This window comes from Mytilus edulis, chromosome 6 (assembly GCF_963676685.1).
Source record: "Mytilus edulis chromosome 6, xbMytEdul2.2, whole genome shotgun sequence".
In the NCBI taxonomy this organism is placed as follows: domain Eukaryota; kingdom Metazoa; phylum Mollusca; class Bivalvia; order Mytilida; family Mytilidae; genus Mytilus; species Mytilus edulis.
The window spans coordinates 67,754,634-67,767,971 of NC_092349.1; the positions used below are offsets into that span (position 1 = coordinate 67,754,634).

A 13,338-nucleotide genomic window follows, 5' to 3' on the forward strand; every position below is an offset into this window, starting at 1 on the left:
ACCATATCCTTTTACAAAATTTCGCCATGTTGATGATATAACGATGTTAACATTATTAAAAATGCCGCGAAATAAAATAATTTGCACCGGTAAAAGAAAATAATTTTGTAGAGTAATGGAGAACGGAAATATTTTTACAAAATATATAATTTTGTTGATTACTCAACATTGATTCCAAAATATAGGGTTCAATATAATTTTACTGTAAATTCAGAAATTTTTCCGTGCATTTATTATTGCGCTTTTGTCGTTTTAGACTAAAATATGATTTTATTTTTTACAATATTGAGATAAATCCTGTTCAATTGATATAAATAAAAAATAAAAATGTTTAAAGTATTGCAATTTTCAACTTGTAGCATATTTCGCAATTATAAAAATATCGAAATTATTTCTGAGTGTACAGTAAATCAAATGAGAACAATAAAAAGTTAATTAAAGTTCACACTTCTGGTTGGCCTTTTTTAATGTCATATGGCTTGCAAGAATTCTTAGGCTCTATCATTTACAAATATTAAACTAAAGCAAAAGCCAAAATAGAAAACATCAAACTTACGTTTGATCTTGACCTTAACTTTGAGGTCATTAAGTAACGACCTCAAATCAAAAGATCCTAGGTCTCTACTACCGTAAATTGGGAAATTTTGGCCGTTTTCACTCGAAAGGCATGTGCTTTATTTTGGTGTGTGTAATTTTGGTGCTTCGCCTTCATGATGTGTTTAATTTTGGAACAATAGAAGAGTGCACGTTTATCTATATTTGCCATTATTTACTCGTTTATGTTTATTGACAATATATCACTGACCTCCACAAACTAGAAACACGACACAGTTAACTAAATGAAGGAATCGGATACGAATGCAATTGCACAAAATTTCGTAAATCGGGGTTGAACGCTTAGAGAAAGTGATTTTAACACATTATTTATTTTTTACAAAAAATCATATGAAATAAATTTTAATCATTATCTCTAATAGAGGTCGGTCATTTAAAGACGTATCAACCGTATCGTTTACGTTGACGTATCTGCATCTGCAGATTTATCAAAAAAACAGCTATGATCTCGAGCTTTAATTTTATGTACTTCAGTAATACAAACTGATTAATTTCTAATGCAAAAATTAACAAAACAAATAGGAAATATCGAGTTTTTGTGGAACAAGTAATCCGACTTTTAAAGATATTCCGGATAATTGGAATAGCTTACAGGCAGGAGTGAATACGGTAAAATCGTTTATTTGAGTGCTAACTTGTGCTCACGTAAAACCAAATTGTTATTTGACCAATAGAGTGGTACTCAGTACTATTTTATCAAATGTACATGTATGTATATGTCATTTGAAGACAACTCGTGTTTCTTTTACCTCTTATGATAAAATCGCAAATGGACAATATTTAAAGTTCCTTTCATGTATATAAGTAGTACATTTGATTTTTTGGTGTGTTTATTCATGTAAGACCTTGAAATATTTTTAAACTAGATTATTAAAGGATTGTGTACAATATTCGCGTACCTGCCCTACATTGGCTCCTTTTTAATGGCATGTAAAAGTAGTTGATAGACCCCTTATTTTAAGTTTTAAAAACACCATTTTTGTAAATTTTGAAAGTGAATGTTTGATTATTTCGAACGTAAAATGTTCTTAAGCTTGGAATCACACACTATTTTTTGATAAATCTGCAGATGCGGATACGTGAACGTATACGATACGGTTTATACGTTTTTAAATGAACTACCTCTATTGCAACTACATGTTAATGATTATCGATCAAGTATTTAAATTGTAATCCTTAAGCCTTTGGCAGTACATGTTGATATACCCATTAAATCAAAATGTATGTGTTATGACATGTCAATTTTGTATTCGTGATCGGAACAATGCTCAAATGAAAAACGTTCAATAGCCAAAACAAGTACAAAGTTGAAGAGCATTGAGGACCGCAAGTTCCACAAAGTTGTGCCTAATACGTCTAGGGTTTTCTGCCTGGGATAAGAACATCCTTCTTATTTATAATAATTCATACTTTTGCAAACAGTAAATTTATAAAAATAGATATACATGATAAAACCGAAGTGGTGACTAACTGCAGAATAAAAACTGATAATAAAACAACCTCAACCAGCAAATGAAAATTCCCAGTCGAGTTAGCCAAAGCGATGAACACACAAAGTGACGACACATTAGAATTACTAAACATTTCCAGAAAATAGGATAGAATTTAAAATAAGGTTTGTAATACATTTATTAATAACAATGAAAATTACAATACTAATCCATATAAAATTACGGGAGTAATTAGGTAATTAATTATATTATCTAGCTATGTCGGTGTTTCTTTTAAATTATACTATAAACCAAATATATAGTATTTTAGTTTACCCATACGCTCGTTCGTCAGCAAAACGAATACATAAAAGTGCAAAAACCGACGGATCTTAAACTTAGACCCATCATTGCAGGTCCAGCAAGTCCTACTCACAGACTAAGCAACTTTTTAGACATAATTTTGAAACCATTGTGTAAATATGTACCGAGCTATATAAGAGACGATATAGATTTTCTCTCACACCTGCCAAAAATAGCACCGGTTCACGCTCGTTTAGTAAGCTTCGATGTCACAAGCCTATATACGAACATTCCACACGATTTAGGAATAGAGGCAATACAATATTGGGTTGCAAAACATCGAGATGCAATACCAAATCGATTCACTGTTGACTTTATACTCGATTCTACTAAACTAATTCTTGAAAACAATTCTTTCTATTTCAATGGCAAGAACTATTTGCAACATCGGGGGACAGCAATGGGAACAAAATTTGCACCAACCTATGCAACATTAGTCATGGGCTTCCTTGAACAAAGACTGTATCAAGAAGTTGAAAATAATTTTGGAGTTGAATTTGCAAGAGAATTCGAATTATCATGGAAAAGATACCTTGATGATTGCTTCATTATCTGGAACAAATCCGACGAAGAACTCCAACTATTTTCGGACATACTAAATAACCTTCATACCTCCATAAAATTTACGAAGGATGAAAATTTTAACCAATTACCGTTTCTAGACATTCTTATTATTAAAGATGGCACTGAAATTAAAACCGATATTTTTTACAAAGGTACTGATACTCATCAGTATTTAGATTTTAATTCGTGCCACCCATCTCATACCAAAAGGAATATCCCCTATTGTTTAGCAAGAAAAATATGTACAGTAGTCGAGGATGAACATTTGAGAGAAGACCGTCTAGAGGAACTACAATCATTTTTGATCAAGCAAAACTATCCAGAGACTTTAATAGAAAGGGGAATTCAAATGGCAAAACAGATCCCAACCAACCAACTACGCTCCACCTGCGAGGAGCAGAGTAATAACAACGATAAAATACCGTTCGTTATTACACATAATCCCCGGAACTTTAAAATTATTCCCGTTGCAAAGGCAAGTTTACCTATTCTTGATCAGGATGAAAAGATGCGCCGTTTAATTAATACAGAAACACTTCTACAAAGTAAACGGCAACCACAAAACCTTAAACGACTATTGACCCGAGCACGATTCGACCAACAAAGAACATTCAGTGTGTCAAAATGTCGAGATAGTCGTTGTGGAGCATGTCCGTATATCCATGTCGGCAAGGGAATGGACATACCTAATGGTCTATCACTGTTTACCAACGAAGACATTACCTGTAAATCCGAGAACTTAATTTATTGCATTAAATGTAATGGTTGCCAGGAAATTTATATCGGCCAAACAGGGAACAGTGTAACAGAAAGAGTGCGCATTCATAGACAACATATAAGGCAGCCACAATACAGAAAAATCCCCCTAAGCAAACATTTAGACGAATGTGGAGGGGGATTTTTTAAAATATTCCCATTTTATAAAATGAATATGGGTTGTGACATTACACGAGAAGTAAAGGAAAAACATTTTATTTCAAAATTTAAATCACGATTGAATGCAAACTATGCATTTTCTATTGTGTAATAATGGCGCTCCATACTTCTATATATAGACTAAGTGTAATACGATTTATCTCCCTTTATATACTCAACGACAACTATGACGTTACATACCTACCGTTACATAGTTACGTTAATCATGTATAGTTTCACCTGAAGATTGTTATTTAAACATGAAAGTACTAGTGAATTAAAACTATTCATACCGGAAATGTTGGATTTTTTAGTAATCTATATATATTTCTATACACAAGAACATTTATTATAGTGATCTTTATATATATATATATATATATATATATATATATATATATATATATATATATATATATATATATATATATACAACTCGTCTAAACATCAACCCAACAATGTTAGATCTGTAAATTTGCTTTCGCAAATTTTTGGTTCTTCCCTCGCCGGGATTCGAACCCATGCTACTGTGATATCGTGACACCAAATCGCCTGCACTGCAGCCGTCCCGCTAGACCACACGACCACCTGGGCTCTCAAAAAAAGAGCTTTCGGTGGGCATGTGTTACCTTTCCACGTCAGTTTTAATCTAGCGGCGTACTACAGTACATGATATATAAGGCATGAAGATGTTATTGTTACAGATCAGCTAAAATATCTATAGTAAAGGATCCTACAAATTAATGTAAGATACAGTCACAGAAAATAATTATATTCATAAGTACGTCTGAGTCAGTGACAACCCTACAACAGATGTATCCATCGGATCGCCATCAATGATGGTGATACATGGCTGTGTACATAATGTATATACAACTCGTCTAAACATCAACCCAACAATGTTAGATCTGTAAATTTGCTTTCGCAAATTTTTGGTTCTTCCCTCGCCATATATATATATATATATATATATATATATATATATAACATAATGGAAACATAAGTTGACAAAAAAAGACATATATAATAATGATCTGAATTAGCTAAAACTTTTCATACCGGTTTACGAGTCACTCGACCGAGAGCTTTTAAACCGCTAGCTTTAATACAATGACTCATGTATCAACTGACCAAGTTATTTCGATAACGGCAACGGCTAGTTTGTAATAATTTCCAACAAGGAATTAAGCGTGCAGCAATAACATAAGTAAAATTTAAAACGTTTAATTAATGCTGCAAGATAATGTCTTTTTTTTGTCTGTACCAGAACACGAAAACCACTATAAGCATAAATTATTACGGTTTTACCAAATCTACCATACATCACAGTGGCTGTATCTCAAACGCAGTTTGTCTCTTGGTTGAATTAAACCTGAAACGAAACAAAATAATGAAGAACTTACACTCAGATCAATAAATGGTGCTGCTCTACTGGACATTGTCCAATTAGGAACTTGCTTTAAATGAATTGGAAAACGTAATTTATAAACATACAAAACATTGAAGGGAATAGACAGATATAGGAAGATGTGGTGTGAGTGACAATGAGACAACTCTCCATCCAATTAACAATTTATAAAAGTATACCATTATAGGTCAATGTACGGCCTTCAACACGGAGCCTTGTCTCACACCGAATAACTCTCGATATTTTGACACTGAGTGTATTCAACAGTAGCAAATTTAAAGTAATAAATAAAAATTATACAACGAAAATGAAAAATGAGCGCACTTCAGTCATTGAAGTCAGCATCTAAGCGTTTGTCCAATGACTCATTGTTTATCTTCGGCATACACTAACGATAACGTTTTTCAACTGTTTAACTATTTGTTTACCGATGTTTCGAATTGGCCGTTGAAGTATTTAACTGTTACACTGAGGTAACATTCCATGGAAAACTATGAACCCTTACCGGATACATTAGTCGGTCTCCCAGTCGACCAGTCGTTGCACTTACTTTTACAAGTTTTTGGTTTAATCTACGAATTTCCGCACTAATGGAAGCCCGTTACCACTAAAATACTGAGGAGTTAACTCGTGGCATTGGTCGCGAATTTAATATTGTTTAAATCTTTCATAATATTTTGGTGTACGCGTTTGACAATATTACCCAGAGTGCATGCTATTCAGAAAGCAAGAATAACACCGTCGTATTTTCTGTCGAACTTTTTGTAGACTCAAAATATTGCTGCTTATCTATTTGTATTAACAGAAATACTAAAATTGACATATGTATTGTACCTCTGCATTAGAAATATCAATTTATTAATGTTAATTTGCCACCAATATAAATATAATATGATGATACTTACATTTCAGAGTTGCCATATTTCTATGTTACTTCCCCTATCGGTAATGATAAGTATCTGATTAGTTGTTTTGTTACATGCAATGCTTAACGGTTTCTGTAAATTTTCAATAATTACATTCGCTGTTGTCGAATTGAGATTTAATCTCATAATTGCACCATTAGTTTTGTCACTGTAGTACAATCGATCATCCTTGTCAATAGTAATTCCTCCAATGTCACAAGTTCTATTCCACTTCCTTTCTAATACAACTTCCTTTCGATAATTCACTGAATCTAACTTACAAATTTGCTTATTGTCAGACACATACACGTCGCCTTTACTATCAACACAAATGCCATTTGCGTTAAAGCCTAAACCCTCTTTTTTTATAATCGATCCATTTAAATTTGAAAGAACAAGTTTTTTCTTACGGACTGTATATATAACTTCATTGTGATATGCAACACATTTTGAGTTATAATTTAGAATATATTGTACCGTTTTTGTTGACAAGTTGACGATACTAGCACCTTTTGTAGCCATTGCCACTAGAAACGACTCATCATCAATAACTGATACATCTACAGGAAAATCACTTAAATCAATGCGCTCTATACTTTTTCTTATTATATTGTAAGTCCATACTGCTCGTGCATTACCTATAATAATAACCATTTTATGTGGAGTCAGGCAGCTCCTAACTATTTTACCATCCGTTCCCAAATCAAACTCTGTTGAATTGTAAGCATACAGACGAGTTGCAGTCATTCGCACTCGGACTGAAGTTTGTACCCCTGAATCCCTTTTTGAGTCTTTCATATGTTGTTTCTCTACTACTTCAAGCTTAACCTCTCCTAATGTCGTACATACTGTATGTATGTCATTTGTTTCTTCCTTGAGAAACGACAATTTAAATAGCTTGAAAAGGTCTTGAAACGTTTCAAAGACAGATTCTTCTTCATATTGTCTGCAATCGATATTCTTTGCTGCAATGAAAGTCCGACATTCGGAAGAATTTGTGATAAGTAAATGGAGAGTGTTTTCGAATGATGATAGCACATTGTATCTCTCTAGGGTAGCCTGTATGTTTTTAGAAATTTGAGCTCTACATTGCTCGTAATAACGGTCTAGCTGATTTCCAATCTTATTTTCTGATTCATTGAAATACTCATTCATATCCTTACGGAAATCGCTAACTTGAACTTTGATTTGATATTTCTGAAAATTTAAATCAGTTAAATTCAGTTCCTGTTCTTCTATAAGTGACATATAATTGGTCTTCAAATTACTAAGTCTTAATTCCAAATCAGTAATTAAAACTGATGTCCTTTGCTTGCATCCTGAGGCAGCGTTGGCAATACTCTGGACATCGAAGCAATTGATATGAACTGAAGGTGCACAGACCTTACAGTAGATTTTATCGTGAGATTTACAGTGCAAAAGAGAATCCTGAGAGAATTTTTCATTACATGTACAAGGTCCTGTAATGACAGATTTATCCACTTTTTCTGCTTCTGACATTGGAATAATGACATGAAATTTTCCTAAATGTTTTTCCTTACATTCGATACAAATTGATTCTGAACAGTCAAAGCACCAAAGATCTATTGTATTCTTGTATTTTGCACCAGGACAAGACCAACACATATGAGATTCTGTCATAGCCAAGTTAGAAACTGTTTGGCTATAAAGTGTTGCATTTGTCAAATTTGATTCCTGTACAAATAAGGAAAGTTTGTATACTGTTATGTATTTTCACCATTCATAAATATCAAGTATCATCTCAATGTTAAACTCGGATGCATCCTACTCTACCTGGAAAACTATTCATTAAATTTAAGGAGTAGGTCCTGTAAGACCCCTTTTCGGTCCCAAAATATAGCAGTTTTACAAAATTGTTAAAATTTAAACTTTTAGATATTTATTAGAAAGCAGAGCATTCTGCATAAATATGGACTGTTTTTGACGATTCAATGTACATAAATCGGATACTAGGAAAATTGAAGGTCAAGAATTTAAAGCTAACTTACAGGTACTCATAGCATTATGTTATATTATAGTGTTATTGTTGTGATTCAACTCATGATTTTGCAGCAACTTTGTATATGTTAGTGTTGAACTGATTTATTGCTTTTTGTTATAATGTTTGGGCCTTTCATAACTTGTTGTTCGTTGTGAGCCAAGCATCCATAATGAAGACGGTGGTACGTTAAAATATCATGGTTTGCTTTTACAAATTGTGTGACTTGGATGGAGAGTTGTCTCATTTGCACTCATATCACATTTTCTTATATCTACATGATGTATTTGGCGAGATTCAACATGTGTGTGAGTACTCAATCATCCCCCTTTAACTACGACAGTGGTCCAACAGCACAACATAAGACCAAACTATAACTTTGGTTGACATAATTGAGTGTTTTATCGGGTTTTATGAACTTCCTGTTTAACTTTTAAAATGTTTTCAAGTGTGTACATTATTCGTTGTACTGATATACGTAGGATTGGTTCATATACAGATATTAGGTTGTATATCTAACATTATCTCTTTTTATCTTGATCAATGATTAGGACAAGATACAATACAAAATACGATGTGTTTTAAAACAAATAATAAGTTCACATGAACATGGTAAAACAATACATTTTTATATTATACTTCCAAAATTTGGCTCCACCAAAATGTCTGACTGTCTAACTTGTATCCGACAGTAGGTATCAAAAACATGTGTCTCGTTAACATTATTATTTGTTTTATGTGAAGATTTGCTTTGTTATTTTGATTTGACAGTTTTTTTATGTTTTGATTTATTGGAGGAGAGACGTTAAGAATTGATTAAGCTGTTATTGTGCCATTTCTCACATTTGTTTCATTAGCATAATTTTTTATATTGTCATTTTGTAAATTTTCTGTTTGCAAAAGTGTGAATTATTAGAAATACTAAGGATTTTCTTATCCCATGCATAGATTACCTCAACCTTATTTACACAACTTTTTGGGAATTTTGGCCCTCAATGCTCTTTAACTTTGTATTTGTTTGACTTTCTAACTATTTTTTATCTGAGTGTCACTGATTCGTCTTGTGAAGACGAAACGCGCGTCTGGCGTAATAAATTATAAGCCTGTTACCTTTGATAACTTCTTGATATTTTTATGAACAAAGGCTTTGGTAGTGTCATTTTAAGCCAATTTGGTTAAATGTTAACAAATTTTTGTAGGGGGCATTAGCTATCAATTCATACTAATCGATTTGATTTAAATTTTTCTATTCTATTTATTTTATACTTAAATATTTATTCAAATTTAAAAAAAGTGTATTTTTTTAGGTATGAAATATCAATTTAATTATTTTTACAGCTACTAGCGAAATATTCCCCTTTTATGAATGTTTGAAAAAACAAAAATATAATTTTACCATTTAATATAATATTTATGAAGTATTTAATAATGTTCATGTTTATTACTAACAAATGTGAATTTATATTATTTACTAATGTGATCAAGGCAAGTATAAGATAATCGTGCCTTATATTCGATAACTCACAAATTTGCAGATTTTTAACAAATATTAACAATATTAGAACAAATTAATTATCGATAATACAATAATGTTCTACTATGTTGTGATCTTATGGTCATATTATTAACTTACTATTCGAAAGAATTATCAATCACTTCATTTGAAAGTATTTAATAAATGATGATATGTCATATCAAAAATATACCACATAAACCGAGAAGGTTAGATTAGGGCAAATAACACAACTGATAAAGACGTGTCACATAATTCACGGCCGGCAGTCAGTTAACCGAGAGATTGGTCGGTTAATCTATATTGAGTATGCGGCTATATCGGAGGTTGGTCTGTTGATCGGGTTGGCTAAAGTCTGTTAATCAGATGTTATCGAGTAAAGCATTGCAACGTCAGTATGTTTCATTGTATAACTTTTTAAATATATTTTTATCATAAAAATTATTCATGTCTGACAAAACAATTCAATGTACTGTATCCAGTAGTGTAATTATTTTTGTTCTAGCTTCGATAAACGATCTATAAAATGAAAAGGCGGGTTACTCATCAATAAATTTATACACATTTTACAAACAAAAAATGTACACAAAATGACAAGTTGGTTGAATTTACTTGCATGCAATATTTTGAACATCGATCAAAGACAGGCACTATGTTTGATAACCATATTAATATCATTGTGTGAAAAATCTACACGAAAATATACGGAAACAACACATGAACAATGAAACGTAATATATACGGAAACAACACATGAACAATGAACAATTAAGACAATGGAAATTGAAAATTGATAAAAATGGTTTCAAAAAGTGTATTATTAAAGTAATATTAATTTCATCCAAGAATGGTTGCATATATCATGTGTATTCTGTTTAATTGTCATGAATGACACCAATTTGTAATCTACATTGGTAACCAGTATATAAATAAGAGATAAACAACGTAATGTAACTAAACATCAGTAAGTAAAATATATTGGGATGCTAGAATATAAAGAATAGAGAAAGAACAATGAGTAAGATAAATAAAATGTAGAGAAAAGTGGCATTATAATTTAAAGAATGCAGAAATAAACCACACCCCAATCCTGACCCTCATGGTACACACGAGAATCTGGATGGAGACGCAGAATGTACAATAATAGATGAGGACAGTAGAGAGTGATGCATTGCTAAAAAAGAGAGAAAAAATAACAAATGTTTAAAAGATTTTTTCAAATTTTATGGGGACTTTTTGCTCGTGCGCATACAACAAGGCATTAAAATCATCATATTCCTTAGAATTATAAGATTATTTTTGGTGCCACTTTTCACATCCAAACTTTTAAACAAGACCAAGTCTGGTTCGATTAGTCGACAACTGGGGCCGCTATGATTGATTGATTGATTGTTGGTTGCTTTACGCCGCATTAGCACAAAAAGGCTATATCGCGGCGAGAGCCAATTCGAATATTTTTACAATTTAAAGCATAAAATAAGACAAAAAGTCCTTCAATATACTAAATTTCTAGACTAAAGCAAATTGATTATTTATAAATAAAAATCAAAAGTAAGATAACGTGATAAAAATTAAAAACGACTTAAATATAATAACATTTTTATATTCTATAATAAATTCCAATTTCTTTTAAAAATGCAAAAATATTTGTAAATGGAACATTATTAAATAAATCATGCATATTATTGACATTGAAATGCTTCTTCCGAATATCAGCAAAGTGTGTTATTCTAGTATGACCAATACGACATCTAGAAATAACACACTGATCTTTTCTGCACATAAAATTATTGAAAGGTTTGCCTAAATTAGGTTTTATTTCATGTAATTGATGAAGAGACATATTTGAAACAAAAAATCCAAAATTGTAACAAAAGTTTTAATTGTAATCGCACTTATAACAAAGTACAATATCTATTTAAAGATATACTTTCAGAAAGACAATAAGAGACCATAACTTTTGAATTATTGTCTTACGTTTTTTTTTATCAGATTTTGTTTTAAATAATTGAGCTCACCGCATGCATAATCAACTGTGTGAAGAAAATATCTTTCTCCTGAACATTTAACTAGTAAATATTTGAGAATTAATCATTATATTAAAAAAAGTTATTTTAATTTTCATTGTTAACGTTCTTCTTTTATGTAACAATATATCAGCAGATATGTAGACGAATAGATCTTTCATATCGGGATTTCTTTTACACAATGCTCGAAAATTTTCTGTTCTCATCATTTTCGTTATTTCATCTTTTTTTATATCAAAGATAACAAGTATGTTATATTTGGTGCTGTCATGATGCTGTTCTCTCTATCTCTTTTCTATAAAAATTATCGTAGGACTATTGATTACTATTTTTCTGGCATACTCATTGTTCCTGTTACAAAATTCATGCAAGCAAACTATTTGCAAGATGACAATATATTCCATGGCTTGTGTTTCATATCAGGAATTGTTTAATGTAGGGTAACTGCTTACATAAAAAAAAGAGATCTTAATTTTAACTATCAATTATTGTCTTCGAAAGTTTTCTGATGTCATCATTATTCAATTGATCGTTATGGGATATCTGTGGTGTAACAGTTCATGTGATTTTGTATGTTCCATTCGCTCAGTGCCCTAAAAATCCCATTCTTATTTATTCGTTATCACTGCATGCCTTGTGTCACTCGTCATTTTGTTGATGATAGCATATTCTGGAAAATAGAAAATCTACATAAAATGTTAACCTTTGGACGTATAAATTCACAGTAATAACATATTATTAAAAACAGCGAAAATGGTATTTACACGGAAAACTATTTTATTTCCTTCTTGGCTCTCATACTTCAAATATTCGAACATTTATCACTATGTTAGTTTATCACTGTTAAGAGTGACTTATTATGTTACAATTTTGTAAAATCATTCTTAATTAAAATAATTACGTCATAGATATGCACAGGACTATGTAAGAACAAAATTTTTATTTGCATTATTCAAAATATCAATCGTTCTTTTCAAGTTTAATTATATAGGGATGGTAAACAAACATGTTTGCTTCAAATACAAATTGAAAGATTTATGAAACCGTTATATTTGAATTCCAATTAAATTGATTGATCAAAACGACAGATCCAGAGACGTTTGCCATAGTCAAGATTTATACGAACACTTCCTAAATAAATGCCGTAGAAGTTTTTGAAGATGAGATGGTCAAAAGTAAAATATCAAAAATATCGAACTCCAACTAATTACTTCAAACTTATCGTTTCCGCATAATATTTCCTGATAAGAAAATTTATTTATACAGAAAAAAAAAACATAATTTCCGTATAAATGAAGGCAATGAAGATGTTTCAATTAGAAACGGCGATTATGTTACATCGTTTGAAAGTTATTCTCGTGTAACCCTGTGTATCCTCGTGTGTTCTCGTGTTTTCTCTCGAGTAGATAGCATAGAGTATTTTATATGTCGACATATAATCATGTTAACCACATGAACAACACGTGCTGGAAAAAAATGAAAAGATAAAAAAAAAAAAAACATGCATTTTAATATAAACAAAATGAGGTATTATCATCAAATATGTAAATATCTTTTGAAATTATATTTCACAATTAGATAATAAGAGAAAGTATTATG

General features: G+C 31.3%; 1 protein-coding gene across 1 annotated transcript; it reads right to left on the minus strand.

Annotated features, from left to right (window-relative positions):
• Window positions 1-4,878: 4,878 nt before the first annotated feature.
• Window positions 4,879-7,726, minus strand: LOC139528218 (uncharacterized). The gene is made up of 2 exons (XM_071324101.1): window positions 6,201-7,726; window positions 4,879-5,259 (listed from the first exon to the last, which is right to left on the minus strand). The coding sequence occupies exon 1, from the start codon at window positions 7,698-7,700 to the stop codon at window positions 6,204-6,206; it is 1,497 nt and encodes a 498-aa protein (XP_071180202.1). The 5' UTR covers window positions 7,701-7,726; the 3' UTR covers window positions 4,879-5,259; window positions 6,201-6,203.
• Between the last annotated feature and the right edge of the window lie 5,612 nt (window positions 7,727-13,338).

Coding starts and splice junctions, on each gene's coding strand:
- LOC139528218 (XM_071324101.1), bottom strand. CDS start 7,700: ATGTCAGAAGCAGAAAAAGTGGATAAATCTGTCATTACAGGACCTTGT.